We start from the raw sequence: 17861 nt of genomic DNA on the forward strand, positions 1-17861 counted from the left end.
GTTTTGGTGTTTATTATTGTATCTTAACTACTTACAGTCTCTTCACTATTGACAGGGTCCATGTGTGTTTCTGTTCATCTTGGATAAATAATTGTTCCTGTTGCCTAGATACAGTTCTCCTATATTCCTTCTCTATTTCCAACTACCTGCCATTCCCCTCATCACTCCCACCCTGCCCACTGGGGTTTTTGGTTGGTTTTGAGAGATTAGTTTTACGAGGGTTTTGGTCAATGAATTGTCTTTGTCAGTTCTTGTCTGCTTTCACTAAGATCCATCATATAGTCTGTACATTCTCCATCGTAATTTGGACTGTTTAAAAAATGAGAGGTGTTGATTTTTACATTAACTTGGTTTAGCATTACTTAGCACCATTTTAGATATTTGGTTTTTTATATTTTTATACTTCTTATATTTTCACATATCTTTTATATTTTTATTGGTTTAATATACTTTGCCATCATGGACCAGGACTTCAGTTGGATTCTGTTATCTTGTTGTGGATGTAACCACATGGTTCAGTTTCCTTAGCTGTAATTAATTTAATTAATTTTAAGTGAATCTTAGTGCTCATAAGTGTAATTGTTAATATTCTCTGTCTTTCGTATTGGACTCTTATTTAACTCTGAGATCCATTCTGCTACTACGATTTCCACGGTCCAGTATTCGTATCCTTTTAATTTGGTTTCTACCACTAGATATCACCATCTTCAACCCACGATAGGGTGGTGCGTTCATGGATTCACAGTATTTAGTGTGTGGTTAGGGCTATAATGTGGAGTTATATTTGATGTCTGCCTGTCTTGTAATTCTTTGTTTCCCCTGCGGATTTTGATGGTGGTTTTTCCTATCATACATGGATTGTCATGTGCTGTCGAGGCTAGTGTTTTCACATTGTTTTGCAGATGTATTACTAATCATGCATGGTTTGGATCAGATGCCCATCTGCTGTTTCATTTAAGGTTTTATCGAAATGTGATGTTTTTATGCACACTTACACCTTGGAAGTCACAGTGACATGATGCATTGGTTTTGTGATTACATCACTTTACTGACTACACTGTTTGGTAGGCTATGTTGACTATTAGCACTTTTACTTACGTAGTTTCATTCTATATGCAGATATGACCTGAAGGTATACCTCCAGGGTGTGAAATTGGTCGTCATACAGAGAAAACACAACAAACAGCTATTGCAGATTCAGACTTTCACTCAGTTTAATGTAGACTATTTTACCATCTCTGATTTTAAATTGTTTCATTGACCTTCACATTATGTACATGTTTTTCAGCTGTGGTTGCTCGACCTATAAGATTATTGGTAGATTACACAGAAATACCGGCCTTCTAGTCACAGTTTTCGCCGTTGTCACTTCTAAAATTCACTACGTTTATTTGTTTCATCACTCTAAGCATTTTCTTCTACAGAGTACATTATCTTGATTTGCATCAAGGGTACTGGACACGAAGCACTTAGGAGAGAATCTGGTGACATTGTATGCCACAAAGAGAGAATCCAATATCATCACATAAGGCTGACTGATGTTTTTTTTAATCCCGCACATTTTGTGAGTGCATAATTGCCTTCTAAAGGGCAACTGGGGTAGTATTTTTTGGAGACGGAATTTAAATGGCTTGTTTATGATGACATCAAGCACCTACAGTGTTGAAATCACCTCCAGGTATAATGACTGGCTTTGTCTTCAGTATAATAACATACATCTGAGACTATTCAACACTCACTGAAGTGAAATAATATGTAATGGTACACCCTGAACCACAATTAAATTCTGCGAGAGGGAATTTACTTTTATTAAGTAAGTACCTCACAAGTTTGTAATGTATTCAAAGTACGCTGAGCTTTTATCCTTGGACAAACATCAGTATGAAGTTAAAGTACAAAAAATAATAATACAGATTAATATTTTTTATTATATTTTATATGTGCTTCCCTTCCCTTTTTGCTGTTCAAAATGATCCCACATATAAAAATTCAACCACAAACCACATAAGAGAGCGTACATCACCTAGGTGCCATTATGTAGAAGTTTATCATTTGCATTTTAAGAATGCACCATATGAGATGAAGTGATGTCTACATTTCAGTGAAATGAATGAGCGAACTCACATTTTATGTTGGCATTTATACGTCAATAAACTGAATATACTAAAAAAAATTCACAATGTTTATGGAAAATTACATGTTTTCAGACACAGGGAAAAGTGTAAGAGGAAATGTCTTCACTCACAATATATACATATGAAGAGGTAAACACATTACTTATCGTAAAGGCCATTTTTACCCCATTTTAAGAAAAAACAAATTTAAAAAAAAGTAAACATAGCATGTTCCAAATTTTACAAGTAGCAACATGGAAATATGCATTCAGAGTATTAACATACAAAACATTTTCCTACTTACTTCAGTCCAAAGATTCCTTCCATCTGAACACTGAAGCAGGAGTTAAGTGTTGTTGCAATAACATCAGCTCCTCTTAATATATTAATCTGTGCCATGCGCTCATCTGCTAACTGCTTGGATCGATTTGAGCTTGAACTTGTCTGAAATAAATGTGGTATGAAACTGTTGCCAAATTTTGCAACTGACATTCATGTTAGGGTGTACTTATTAAATATTCAGGAAGGTTTTCATTAGCACAAGAATGATGAATAAAATTTATGAGCAGTAGTCAAATGAAAATGAGATAGATGGAAAAAAAGTAAAGTAATCGCTATAATTGCCAATACATTTAGGCAAGACAGTCAATGCCTTCCAGGAAAAATGTTTGCGATCCCACAGGTTACCATGGATGCTTTGACTATGCAACAGAAGTTTCGGTGTGAAGTCCTTACATATCCTCCACACAGTCCTGATCTTTCCTCATGTGATTTCCATAATTTTGTAGCCCTGAAGAAAGACAATGGTGATTTGCTTTGGACAAAGAGGTGAACGCCTGGGTACAATCACCATTCCACAGGCAACCACAAACATTTTTCTGTGAAGGCATTGACCATCTTGTCTCACAGTGGGATAAATGTATTAACTGCTATGGTGATTATTTATCAAATAATAAACAGCTTATTTACTTTTTTTCCATCTGTTTTATTTTCATCTCACTGCCCTATTACAACAGGCATAAGAGCTTGTGGAATTTAAGTTAACATAGTGCCAAAAGAGGAGGTACACAAGCCTCGTTAGTTCACATTATGTCAAATTTTGGTACAATGAGATGTTCTCCTCACACCTCATACAATATAAAGCTTCTGTAAAATCAAAAAAAGTTAGAGAGTACTTACAGTGTAACATTTCATCAAGGACTCTCAATGTCAGTGTCGGATAGACCGCCAGTGACAGAGCACCTTGTGATCCTGCCGCTAATAAGGCGAGTACACCATTCGTTTTTTTTTTACGAGCTTGCAACAAGGAGCAACTTATCTAGATACCTGTGTAGTTACTACTTTATTTTTTGTAATTTCTTGCATGTTCAAGTGCTTACTAGGCACAACCTTTTATTTTAATAACAGTGTAGTGTACAGTACCGCCGATGTTATCAACCCTTGTATCGACCACCATATCATACAGGCTTTTGTTTGTTTTGATTAGCGTAGCTCAGTGTCTGTTAGACCATCAGTGAGAGAGCACTTCAAATTCCTGCTGCTAATAAGGCGAGTATATCACTCGTTTGTTACATATTTTTACTAGCTTCAAATAGGAGCGACTTCAGTAATGGATAGGAACTGTGATTGCTGTCTACAGATGTTAGCTGAGTTGATGACACTTTGCTCAGAACTCCAGGCTGTGTTGGCTTCTGTCACACAGCTTGAGGCTGCTGTCAAGGGGCATAACTGTGGGGGGTCGTACATGGGGATGCGAGGGACATCAAGCATGTCCAATGTATCCCCCGATCGGTCCACTGCTGTAACCACCCCGGGTACTGCCTGTAATGAGGTTGATCCCTCACTCGTGGTCAAGTGGGAGATCATTCCGAAGTCTGGCAGGCAGCGAAAGAATTTCCGAGGGGCCGATCGTAAGGCCTCCCTGGTTCATTTGACGAACAGATTTCGGGTGTTATCTATGGCTGACAAAGTCTCTAAGCCGGATGCAGTCATCCAACATGTTCCAGAGGAAGTTTCTCGGCCCGCAAGTTCTGGGCACTCACAGAGGGTGGGTTTGCTGGTAGTTGGGAGATCCAATGTTAGGTGTGTAATGGGGCCCCTTAGGAACGTGGCTGCCAAGGAGGGGAAGGAAGCCAGTGTGCACTGGGTGTGCATACCGGTGGGAGTAATCTCGGATGTGGAAAGGGTGCTTCTAGATGCCAAGAAGAGTACAGGGTGCAGCCAACTGCAGGTGGTGGCTCATGTCAGTATCAATGATGTGTGTCATTTTGGATCAGGAGAGATTCTCTCTGGTTTCAAGCAACTAGCATAAATGGTAAAGACTGCCAGTCTTGCTTGCGAGATTAAGGCAGAGCTCATCATCTGCAGCATCCATACCAAAAAATCCCACCTATAGAGCCTATCCACACAGGGATTCTGTTTCTGCATTGACAGCAGCTCCCATTGCCCAGTAGGGTGAAGATCTTACAAAGGCCTTCACAGACAGGCACTATCCGCCTGACCTAGCCCACAGACAGATTTCCTGTGGTATATCTCCACACATCCCAATTGACCTACCACCCTCAAGATCCAGCTACTAAGCAGCCTACCCCTCGTCACTTAAAACCACCCCCGACTGGAACATCTGAATCACATCCTTTGTCAGAGTTTAGGTTGTCTGTCATCATGCCCTGGTATGTAGAACAACCTATCCAGGGTCCTTCCCACCCCTCTTGAAATGGGGTTCCATCATCACTCAACCTCCACATCATCCTGGTCCATCCCTATGCCACTCCCAATCCCAACCCCTTGTCAAAGGTTCATATACTTGTGGAAGATCCAGGTGCAAGACCTGCCAAATCCACCCACCCAGGACCTCCTATTCCAGTCTTGTCACAGGCTTATCCTAACACATCAGAGGCTGGGCCCCCCGTGAAAGCATCATGTATCACATCTGCTGCAATCACCATTCAGTTTCTTGTATTGGCATGACTACCAGCCTGTTATCCTGCAGGATGAATGGCCACCACCAACTGTGGCCAAGACCAAAGTGGACTACGTTATTACACAACACGCAGTTGAACAAACCAGGCCTGATTTCAATGGGTGCTTCATAACTTGGGAGATCTCTATCTTCCCCTACACCACCAGTTTTTCTAAATTGTGAAGGTGGGACACATTCTTCGGAATTCGTTGTGGCCTCAATCTATGGTAACATACCGTCCCAACATCCTCACCCAACAGTTCCACCCCCACCCCCCCCTCTATCCTCTATATTATCACATCCTCCCAGGTCTCATCTCCTCACCCTCTTTATGCACTAATCTTTGCCAATGTATCCACTGTTCTTTTCCCATCTTTGCTCCTCTCCTTTCTGCTCTCTTTTTTTCACGTCCGTCTGCCTCAGTCTCCCGATCCTGCACCAGGTAGCCTTTTCTGCCATCTATAGTCCCTATACACTTTGCCAGGCAGCATTGTTTCTTATTCACCCACCCGTACTCTGCTATCCCTCCCCCTTCCCTTATCCACTCCACTATGGATTGTTGTTCCCCTTCAATGGGTTTCAGCTTCAGTCTGTCCTTAGCAGCCAGAGGCAGCATTCGTGTGTGTGGGATGTGCTTGTTTGTGTGACTGTGTAGGTGTTTTTTGTTTCTGTTGAGGGCTTTGGCTGTAAGTTTACTGTAAAACAGCCTTTTCATCATGCTGTTCGCATTTCAAGGTTTCATCTTTATGGAGAATAACAATCTATCCTTTCCATAATTGTTAATATTCCAAACTGGAGTATTCATTGTTTCATTATAGTTTCAGTTAGACAGTTGTCAATACTAAGCTGCTGTGCACTGTCGCCAGCTGTGTTCAAAAACGGCAAAATGCAAGAGCATACTGTTACTGCTTGAAGTTAAGATAAACATTATTGATTCATTAACAAAAGGAGAAACTGTCATGACGTTAGCTGATAAGTGTGGTGTAGATACTTCTACAATAAGCAGTGTTAAGAAGAATACCATTCACTTTTGAAGTACACCTGCAACTTGATAATGAAGATGGGAGTAATTATCGACATGTGGTAAAGAATTCAAAAAATGAACTTTTACAAAAATGATCAACCGGGCAAGTGATATCTTGTCCTTTGCTCCGTGGAAAGGTACTACAGTTAAATGAAGGAAATAGGTTGTGATGAATCCTTTGTGGCGAGTAATGTATGGTTGTACAGTTTTAAATTTTGTCATGGAATTTGCAAATCAGAAATACAAGTAAAATAAACATCAGCAGATGCAGAGACAGCAAATTCATTTAAAGAATGTTTTGAAAAAAAGAATTTCAGAAAAATGACTGGTTTGCTTTTTGTTTACAACAGTGATGAAACCAGATTAAATTGTAAATCATTACCGTAAACAGCAAGAGAGTTCAGCTCCAGAATAGAAAACTAGTAAAGAGCAAGTAACATTGGTTTGTGCAAATGCTACAGGGACCTTAAAATGAGTTTGCTCATCACTGGAAAATCTAAAAACCCCAGATGCTTCAAAAATATACGGGTTCCCTTAATTTACAAAAATCAAAAAAGCACATGAATAAACACCAAAATATTCACTAACTGATATGAGAACACTTTTATTCCTGAAGTAAAACAATTTTGAAACAAACTTCGTAAACAAGGAAAAGTCCTACCTTCACTGGATAATGCACCAACCCCTCTTTAGGCTGAATCATTAGAGAGAGAAAATGCAGTAAAATGCAGTAAAATTTTTGCCTCTTTAAGGTAACATCCTTGCTATAACCAATGGATCAAAGTAGTATAAGCATTAAAACAACTTTGTAGAAAACATGATGAAGATAACACAGATATTGTTTTGCAATTTTTCAAGCAAATGAATTTAAAAGAGTGTTGTTACTTGACTGTAGATGCATGAGATTTGACTGAAAGGAAGGCACTGAAAAAAACTTGGAACGGAATTATAAAGTGGAAGTACAAAAATTCAATAACTGGTATGAGTGATTCTGTTTTGGAGGATATAAATGAGCCTACAACAAATGTACAAATACACTGGGACTGTGATGCCAACAGTATAGAAGAACGGCTCACTTATAATGTTTTTAAATCATATCGGATGATTACATTGTTGACAATATATTCCAAGCATTTCATTCACTGGAAACAGCTTTCAAATGGTTTGAAAAAAACATGATATCCTGATTTTACAACAGTTAAAACAAATGCATGATGAAGTACCAATGAATGGCAAATATTGTTCGTCAAATGACAATTACCAAATAGTTTAAGCAAAATTAAACTAAAGTGACTATCCTATGTGACTTTTGTTAGGTATTTCACAATTAACATTGCAGTATTTTAGTAATATTAAGAAAATATGTACGCACATTCGAAAATGTATGTCTAATCTGTTTTAACAAATTTAATTTGTTGTTTTGAATTAACACCTAACATTATGTATTAACCCTATAAAGATAACCATAAGCCAATGTACCTAAAAGGTAACCAATGCGTATGACATAGGTCATATTTCTAGAGTTAAAAATACAAAAAATAGATTTTCTTCATACATTCAATTATCTGGATCTTTGACTATCCCAGTGACTTATGACAACAATTATTCCAGTTAATCAAGTCTCCACAGAAATTCAGTTTGCAAAATGTAACAATGAATTTGAGGTTTTGGACTTCTCTCTATGGAAATAAATATAGGTAGAACTATCTTATTTTGAACACAATAGGAACTAACAAAATGTTCTGAAAATGGATGAACATAGGGAAGATCTGATACAGTGTTGGTTCTTGAGTATACTCAGTAAGAAGAAGAAAAAGAAGAGGAAGAAGAAGACCAGAAAGCAGAAGATAAGATATTTAATAGTACCAGTTTTTACAGTTGATGGGGAAAAAACACACATAATCATAAAAACAAAATTGTGCAATCTTATCCTTGTCCTTCTTATCATCACATTCTTAATACAAGTCTCATGACTACAACCATTGTCATCTCTCTTGTACTTCATTTCCTGATAGCACCCGAAGCCCAACGTTCTCTTGACCTTGGTCTTGGTCCCCAGTATTTTTTCTTCAAAGAGGTTTTGTAACGATTGGGAAATTGCCATCTTTCACCTACTTGCTTAAGAATTTTTTCAATAGTTTTTACCTGTGTACAGCTCATCTCAGTTATTTATCTGCACATCCAGATTTACTGAGTGAGATAATACCATTGTTAATATGTAATACTTTTTAACCAATGTAAACTTAATCGCACAGGGTATTTTTTGTTGTATCATGTTTGAGGGAGAACCGAAAAATAACCAGAATCGACCTGTTGTGTGTGGACGCTTTGTAGTTACATGTTGTGCCACTAGGTGGTGTTACTTTGGTATCTCCTATGTCACTCAGTAAGCTGGCGTAAGTCAGAGTTAAGTAGTTTGCTTGTGGTGCTCTGTTGTTAGCATTCCTATTCAACCCTTCAGTGATTAATGACATGGCCGACAAGAAGGAGCAAAGAATCTGTGTGAAATTTTGTTTTCTATTAGGGAAAACTGCAGCCAATACTATTGGGATGCTTCGCCAAGTCTTTAATGATAATGCTTTGGGGAAATCCCTGGTCTACGAGTTGTTTTCTTGTACTGAATCTGGCAGTATGTCAACTGAAGACTTGCCATGCCCTGGCCGTCCTTCGACAGGAAGAAATGATGAAAACATTGCCACAATCAAATGTGCAATTGACGAAGATCATCGAAGAACGAGTGATTAAATTTCTGAGGAAATGACAGTGTCATGGAGCACTGTCCAACAACTTTTAATTGATGATTTGCACTTGAGAAAAGTGCCTGCAAAATTTGTTCCTCACTTGCATACAGATGACCAAAGAGAAAACCGCGTGATTTTTTGCCACAGCTTGAGGGGTGAAGTGCAGGGGAACTGTGACTGGGGATGAGAGTTGGTGGTACGGGTACGACCCAGAGTCAAGCAAATGTCGAGCCAGCGGAAACTCAAACATCCCCACGAATCCAAGAAAGCATGTCAAGTGCAATCCATTGTGAAAACAACGGTGTTTTTTTTTAATGTGAATGGTATTGTCCACAAGGAGTTCGTTCCTCTAGGAGAAACAGTGAACCCACATGTTTATCTGGATGTGTTACGAAGATTACAAGACAGTCTGCAATGAAATTGGTCAGAATCATGGAAAAGTGGGAACTGGTTGCTGCACCATGACAATGGTCCAGCCCACAAAGTTCTGACAGTCAACAGTTTACGGCAAAAAACAACATGGTGCTTGGACCTCATCCACCCTACTTACCCGATCTGACTCCATCTGACTTATATTTTTTCCCCCATGGATGAAGTAAACTCTAAAAGGAAATTGATTCAGTCATGTGGATGGCATCAAAGAAACCACGCCAACTGCTTTGAACAGTGTCCTGTCTCAAGAGTTCCAGAACTGTTTTCACCCTGGTAAAAGCATTGGGCAAGTGCAATAACTCGGATGGACGATACTTTGAAGTGCATTAAAGTCTTGTGAACGTAGAGTTCAATAAAAATGGAAAAATTAACAAAAATTGTGATTATTTTTGGGTTCCCCTTCATATTAGGATTTCTTCCCTTTTAATTCATGGATGCAGTGTGGGAAGAATGGCTGGTTGCACCCTCTGTATGAGCTATTATGTGGTTAATTTCATCTTTGTGATCTCTATAGGAAAAATAAGGAAGAGGCTGAAAAACATATACAGTTTCTGCTGTGGAAAACGATTCTTGAAGTTATTTTTTCAACATTTCTGATACACTCTTTCACCAGTCAAACAAGTTTGTGCCTTTTGCACTCCCCTTCTTTGAATATGCTTGATGTTCCCTTTTAGTCTCCTGATATGAGTTCCCATACTCTTGCGCAATTTTCATTTATGGGCTATGCAACTATATTGTATGTTATCTCTTTTGCAGGCCAACTGCAGTTTTCCAGTATCCTATCAATGAATCGCACCCTGTCAGTTGCTTCTGCTACATATGGGCCTATGCAGTCATTCCACTTCACATCTTCACACATTGTTGCTCTAAGTGACATGACAGATTTTACTTGTGACTCATTAATCACATAGCTGAAGGATATAATACTATGCTTTTTACATTTCATTTCATGAAGCACATAACTTCAGATTTCTCTACATTAAGAACAAGTTGCCAGTCTTTGCATCAAGCTTATATTTTTGCACAATCCAACAGGATATTATTGCAATTTTGACTAGATAGAATTTTCTCCCAATAACTGCACTTCCAAAATGGCAACTATTATTATTTAGTACATCAATAATGTACATCATAAACAGAAATAGTTATATTGTATTTTCCTGGGACACGCCAGTACTAATAAATTGTCTGTAGCTGACTCATCACACAGGATAATGTGCTGCAACCAGTCTGTCAGGACATTTTTGCATTATACAGAGTGCAGCAGAACCGACTAAGCAGTTTTAAGGAGCAATAAAAAGTAACTATGGATGTATAGAAAAAAAATGTTTTTATTTTCTAAATTAGTACAATATACCATTTTACATTTATTTAGTTTTGAAAATAATGTCCTGAAGATGGTGGCCATTAGCATCAATACATTGTTATAGACAATCGCTGAAGTTTTGAGCAGCTCTTGCACACATATCACGGGGTATGGCATTCACTTCGTCGATAACACGTCCTTTTAACTCTAGTAGGGTGTGAGGGTGGCTTTTGAAAACCTTTTCCTTCAGATATCCCCAAAGAAAGTAGTCACAAATTCTGAAATCTGGTGACCATGCAGGCCACCCAACATCACCCATCAAAGAGACGAGGTGTCCTGGAAACATTTCTCTCGAAACATCAAGTGAAAAATGAGTTGTGTGAGCAGTAGCTCCATCCTGTTGAAACCACAATTCCCCCAGTCCACGTTCTTCAACAATCTCGTCTATTCTGGGTTGCAGAAAATTTTCCAACATTGAAATATAATGTGTGGAATTCACTGTCACGGTCACTCCTTCCTCCTCAAAAAAGTAAGGGCCTACCCACACGAATTGTGATATGGCACACCACACTGTCACTTTAGGAGAACGTTTCCTCCAACTGCCGAACCCAGGACCGAATTGTGTTTGCATTAGGAACGGCATTGTTGCATGGAATATTGAACTGTTGCCGAAAAGCTTGTTGTGTAGCGATCACAGATCTGTTGTTTTCAAAATAAGAGCGAACTGCAAACCACGATGTACACCGGTCCAGACCATGTTGGCTACTGAAATGGGGTCAACGACTGAACAAAGGCAGACCACGTGCAACTGCCTACCCCCACCACAACCCCAGCGGTAATTGATAGAAACTGCTTAGTTGGTTCTGCCGCACCCTGTAGTAAGATAGACTAGTTTCACTCTGCCAACAGGAGCATCTTAAGATTCTCATCACCTAATGGCACCATATCAAAAGTTCAGAGCTCTATAAGTGGTGCTTGGTCAGATCTAATGATCTTTATATTTATGAATATCATCTGTTATAATAAGAAATAATTTCCTAAGTAAAAAAACCTGTTCCACTTGATCAATTTTTGGGTTGTCCAGGTTTAGATTCGTAGTACTTGTTTGTTTCCACTTTCTTATGACCAGGGGCTTTGTTTTTCTTTGCATTTATCTGTAATCTGTATTGTATGAGAGAAGCTGCTAGAACTTTCAGTATCCTGTCACATATGAGTACATATCTGAGCCTGCAACTAAGGCACGCCATCAGTGAATCTTTTGCTGTGGGTTGGTTCTCCACTTATCTTTACCCACTTCGTTTCTGTTTAAAGATGTCAATTACTTTCTCAATAAATATGCCCAATAAGTATTGTGAGAGTGGATATTCCTGCCTTGTACTTCTTATGATTTTTACTCTTCGTATTGTTATTTATCTATATTCTAGACTGAGGCCCAAAAAATTTCCAAATTTGTTTCCTACTCTCTCTCTCTTTTTTATTTTTTTCCTTATACATATCTTCTTCATACACTGAAACATAAATTTCCAATTTACCATCCCACAGGCCTTTTTCAAATCTATGAAAGTAACAATATTCTCTCTGTTCTGTACAGGACCATTGTTATCCACAACTTTTTGAAGTATGATGAAATGTGACATGATCACATTGGAGCACACCTATCATTATGCTCTCAAAGATAAGTCTGCATATTATTCTTATCTTTTCTAGGCCATGATGATGATGATGAAATGGATTAAAACTGATTATTAAACAGAAAAAAAGAGTGTGATCAAGGACTGCTTTGAATTCTACAACTTCCTTTGAATTATGTTGCACTAAGATTGAATACCTAATCTACTGATCTACTGACTTTACAATCCTGCACAGTGATGCTCATTGTTTTAAAATATTGTATTTATTTATTGTATTTACACTATGTAGATTAAATATCTGGCTATATCACAACACGAATAAGAATGTAAGGTGTAACTATTACTATCAATCAGAAGCACACATTCTTTACATATAATCAGAACTCCCATTGGCTTTTAGAAAAATTACATATTCCAACTGATACACTGAAGATGAATAAATCTGGGAATACATTCCCGTCAGCCTCCATTAATTATTATTGTAAATACACATGCTAATTTAGCACATTACGCAGTTGCTTAGAAAGGGATATTGACAGCAGCCAAGAAGAATAATGACTTGTAGCATTTTGTTACTGAACAGTTAATGTGTTTGATATACTGTTTTCATTAAGTTGGGCTACATAAAACGTTACGATAATCTACATGAAACTTTATGCATAAGCAAGATTTTATTTCTCACAAACTAAATAAGCCATTTTAAACATTATGGTTCATTTTTTAAATTGTGAAAGCGTCTTGGGTGTTATGTTGGATGTTGCCACAGAAATTGACGCAGCTGCAACTGCACATAATAACCATCTACCTTGGTGAAACATTAACAATGTAGGAAAAGATAGATTGCTATTTACTATAAAGAAGACACATTAACTTGCAGACATGCACAATTAAAAGACACTTATACAAAGCTTTTGGTCACAGCCTTCATCAGCAAAGGAGAAACACACACCATTCATACACACAACCAAGCTCACCTCACACAGTGTATGTATGACTTTTGGGTAGGGAGGACACAGCACGTTATCTCAGATGGAGAACCACTGTCAGACATAGAACTAACTTCGGGTGTATGCCAGGGAACTGTGTTGGGACTCTTGCTGTTAATGTTCTATACTAATGGCTCTGCAGGCAATACTAATAGTAGCATCAGACTTTTTCCGGATGAAGTTGTCTATAATGAAGTACTATCTGAAAGAAACTGCATAAATACTGAGTCACATTCCGACAAGATTTCAAAGTGGTGCACAGATTGGCAACTTGCTTTAAATGTTCAAAAATTTAAACATGTGCTCTTCACACAATGAAAAAACATAGTATCCTATGACTATGACATTAATGTAGATTAAAACTGAAGAAACTGCAAAAAGGTGGGAATTTAAGGAGATGGGACTTGGATAAACTGAAAGAACCAGAGGTTGTACAGTGTTTCAGGGAGAGCATAAGGGAAGAATTGACAGGAATGCAGGAAAGAAATACAATAGAAGAAGAATGGGTAGCTTTGAGGCATGAAATAGTGAAGGCAGCAGAGGATCAAATAGGTAAAAAGACGAGGGCTAGTAGAAACCCTTGGGTAACAGAAGAAATATTGAATTTAATTGATGAAAGGAGAAATTATAAAAATCCAGTAAATGAATCAGGCAAAAAGGAATACAAATGTCTCAAAAATGAGATCGACAGGAAATGCAAAATGGCTAAGCAGGGATGGCTAGAGGACAAATGTAAGGATGTAGAGGCTTATCTAACTAGGGGTAAGATAGATACTGCCTACAGGAAAATTAAAGAGACCTTTGGAGAAAAGAGAACCACTTGCATGAATGTCAAGAGCTCAGATGGAAAACCAGTTCTAAGCAAAGAGGGGAAAGCAGAAAGGTGGAAGGAGTATATAGAGAGTCTATACAAGGGGGATGTACTTGAGGACAATATTATGGAAATGGAAGAGGATGTAGATGAAGATGAAATGGGAGATACGATACTGTATGAAGAGTTTGACAGAGCACTGAAAGACATAAGCCGAAACAAGGCCCCCGGAGTAGACAACATTTCATTAGAACTATTGACAGCCTTGGGAGAGCCAGTCCTGACAAAACTCTACCATTTGGTGAGGAAGATGTATGAGACAGGCGAAATACCCTCATACTTCAAGAAGAATATAATAATTCCAATCCCAAAGAAAGCAGGTGTTGACAGATGTGAAAATTACCGAACTATCAGTTTAATAAGTCACAGCTGCAAAATACTACCACAAATTCTTTACAGACGAATGGAAAAAATTCGGGGAAGATCAGTTTGGAGTCCGTAGAAATGTTGGAACACGTGATGCAATACTGACTCTACGACTTATCTTAGAAGAAAGATTAAGGAAAGGCAAACCTACGTTTCTAGCATTTGTAGACTTAGAGAAAGCTTTTGACAATGTTGACTGGAATGCTCTCTTTCAAATTCTAAAGGTGGCAGGGATAAAATACAGGGAGCGAAAGGCTATTTACAGTTTGTACAGAAACCAGATGGCAGTTATAAGAGTCGAGGGGTATGAAAGGGAAGCAGTGGTTGGGAATGGGGTGACACAGGGTTGTAGCCTATTCCCGATGTTATTCAATCTGTATATTAAGCAAGCAATAAAGAAAACAAAAGAAAAGTTCGGAGTAGGTATTAAAATCCATGGAGAAGAAATAAATACTTTGAGGTTCGCCAATGACATTGTAATTCTGTCAGAGACAGCAAAGGACTTGGAAGAGCAGTTGAACGGAATGGACAGTATCTTGAAAGGAGGATATAAGATGAACATCCACAAAAGCAAAACGAGGATAATGGAATGTAGTTGAGTTAACTTGGGTGATGCTGAGGGAATTAGATTAGGAAATGAGACACTTAAAGTAGTAAAGGAGTTTTGCTATTTGGGGAGCAAAATAACTGATGATGGTCGAAGTAGAGAGGATATAAAATGTAGACTGGCAATGGCAAGGAAAGCGTTTCTGAAGAAGAAAAATTTGTTAACATTGAGTATAGATTTAAATGTCAGGAAGTCGTTTCTGAAAGTATTTGTATGGAGTGTAGCCATGTATGGAAGTGAAACGTGGACGATAAATAGTTTAGACAAGAAGAGAATAGAAGCTTTCGAAATGTGGTGCTACAGAAGACTGCTGAAGTTTAGATGGGTAGATCACATAACTGACGAGGAGGTATTGAATAGAATTGGGGAGAAGAGGAGTTTGTGGCACAACTTGACTAGAAGGAGGGATCGGTTGGTAGGACATGTTCTGAGACATCGAGGGATCACCAATTTAGTATTTGAGGGAAGCGTGGAGGGCAAAAATCGTAGAGGGAGACCAAGAGATGAATACACTAAGCAGATTCAGAAGGATGTAGGCTGCAGTAGGTACTGGGAATGAAGAAGCTTGCACAGGATAGAGTAGCACGGAGAGCTGCATCAAACCAGTCTAAGGACTGAAGACCAAAACAACAACAACATAACATCAATGAGTCACTGCTGGATTTGGTCAACACATACAAATACCTGGGTGTAACACTCTGTAGGGATATGAAATGGAACAATCACATAGGTACAGTCGTGGGTAAAGTAGGTGGTAGGCTTAGGTTTATTGGTAGAATACTGGTGAAGTGCAACCAAGCCACGAAGGAGATTGCTTACAAATCACTCCTGCAACCCATCCTAGAATATTGCTCAAGTGTCTTGGACCCCTAACAAATAAGACTAACAGGGGATATTGAATGTATACAGAGAGGGCAGCCTGAATGGTCACAGGCTTGTTTTATCTTTGGGAGGGTGTCACAGAAATACTGAAGGAACTGAATTGGAAGACTCTTGAAGACAGACTAAATTATCCTGAGAAAGTCTATTAACAAAATTTCAAGAATCAGCATTAAATGGTGGCTGTAGGAATATACTATAATCCCCCACGTGTTGCTCAAAAGGGATTGTGAGAATAAGATTAGAATAATTACTGCATGCAAAGAAGCATTCAAACAATCATTCTTCCTGGACTCCATGTGTGCCTGGAACGTGAAGAAACCCTAATAACTGGTAAAAAAGGGACGTACCCTCTGCCATACAACTCAAGGTGGTTTGGAGAGTATAGGTGTACATGGAGGTTATGAGTGACTATAACCTTTTTTTAAAATGATTTTCACACTAAAAGTCGAAATCTCTATGATACAAGCAGATTTTGCTAATAAAAAATAATTGTAAACTTCCTGTTTCAGCCACACTAGAAGCTTAGTTCTGAAAAATACAGTTTATCAAAAACACTCCAGGCTATTTTCATCCTGTTGTTATTTTCTTTAGCTTTTCCTTGTAGTCTCAAACTGTCCAAAACATAAAAATTCAGGAAAGCAGTACAATGTCTTTAGCAGACCAATGGTTGTTTAAGTTTCTTCCATTAACATTTATTCCTTCTTCTTTTTCCTAGTTTACACTCACATGTAAATCATCTATACATCTCCTAATCTGTAATGTGGTGACTGATAGTTTACAGGCGGATATTTGTCCAGAGAACTTTCATAATGCGAAAAGCATGAAGAGGAACAAAGACACATTGTACCTTAGACTGAATGGATTCGAAGTATCAACATGCTGTGGAACATACTAGCAGGACAACAATAATGTAAAAGTAAATTGAGTATTGAATAACTGAGAATATATCACTTTTACATATCCAAGTGAATAAGCATTTTCACTGCCCCCAGTCATATGGAGAAATAGTTAATTCTGTATAAGGTCACTGCTGTAATACGTACAGAGGCTACTACACAGAAAGATGCAAATGACACTGTTTCTACAAATAATTAACAATAGTACTAATTTTGTGACAACACTGGTCAGTAATACCACAGGCACATCATATGGCACAAAGAATTGACAATATGTGGTTTGCACTAGTGAGCAAGAAAGGGAGATTTAAAAATCACAATTTTTTAAGATTTATGTTTGTTATTCTGATCATGTTATTCATTGTGTGGGATTAAGTGAAGAAAGTCTTGCCAATAGTTTGACTAGAGGGAGTGTAATTTTTAAAGTATGATATTGAATCAAATATAAACTGGAATTTTTGTTTTACACGTCTTTTTGTAAATGGGGAATGCTGCAATCTCTGCTCATTATTTCCAGTGATTAATTGCCAAAGCTACAACTTTTTTGTACCATTTCTTTTGTCAGAATCACAATCTTAGAGCAAGAGGTACTGTCAAATGCTGAACAACGCATTATAATCAAGTTTCTTACAACAGAGGACATAAAACCGTCCATAACTTTGAAAAGACTTGCGGCACAGTTTGGGGACAACATCCTGAGAAAGATTCAAGCATACGCATGGCACATACAGTTTATACGAGGATGAGAAACAGTTAAGACAGCAGTTTGAGGACCAGGACGACGGAGGAGAATATTCACATTCTTAGCCATCTAACTGAAGATGATTGCTGAATAACAGCTGCTGAAATTGCTACTGAGGTTGGTATTTGCTAAGGTAGGTAGTGCTCAGGTGATTACTTTAGACTTTGGAAAGTGTCCACAATGTGGGTGTCTCGACTTCTCACGACAGAGCAGAAATTTCATCATGTAGAAGTGTGCAAATGGCTTCCAGGCTCGAGGTAACATTTTTTGCACTGGATTGTGAACTGCAATGAAAAATGGG

The 17861-nt window shown here is 38.2% G+C and overlaps 1 protein-coding gene across 1 annotated transcript in view; it reads right to left on the reverse strand.

Moving 5' to 3' along the window:
* LOC124605297 overlaps positions 1-17861 on the reverse strand; it is a 242634-nt gene that overhangs the window by 43599 nt on the left and 181174 nt on the right. Inside the window, exon 16 of the mRNA XM_047136878.1 lies at positions 2419-2558. Coding sequence (XP_046992834.1) covers positions 2419-2558 — 140 coding nt within the window. The remainder of the gene's footprint in view (positions 1-2418; positions 2559-17861) is intronic.

This window comes from Schistocerca americana, chromosome 3 (genome assembly GCF_021461395.2).
Source record: "Schistocerca americana isolate TAMUIC-IGC-003095 chromosome 3, iqSchAmer2.1, whole genome shotgun sequence".
Taxonomy (NCBI): domain Eukaryota; kingdom Metazoa; phylum Arthropoda; class Insecta; order Orthoptera; family Acrididae; genus Schistocerca; species Schistocerca americana.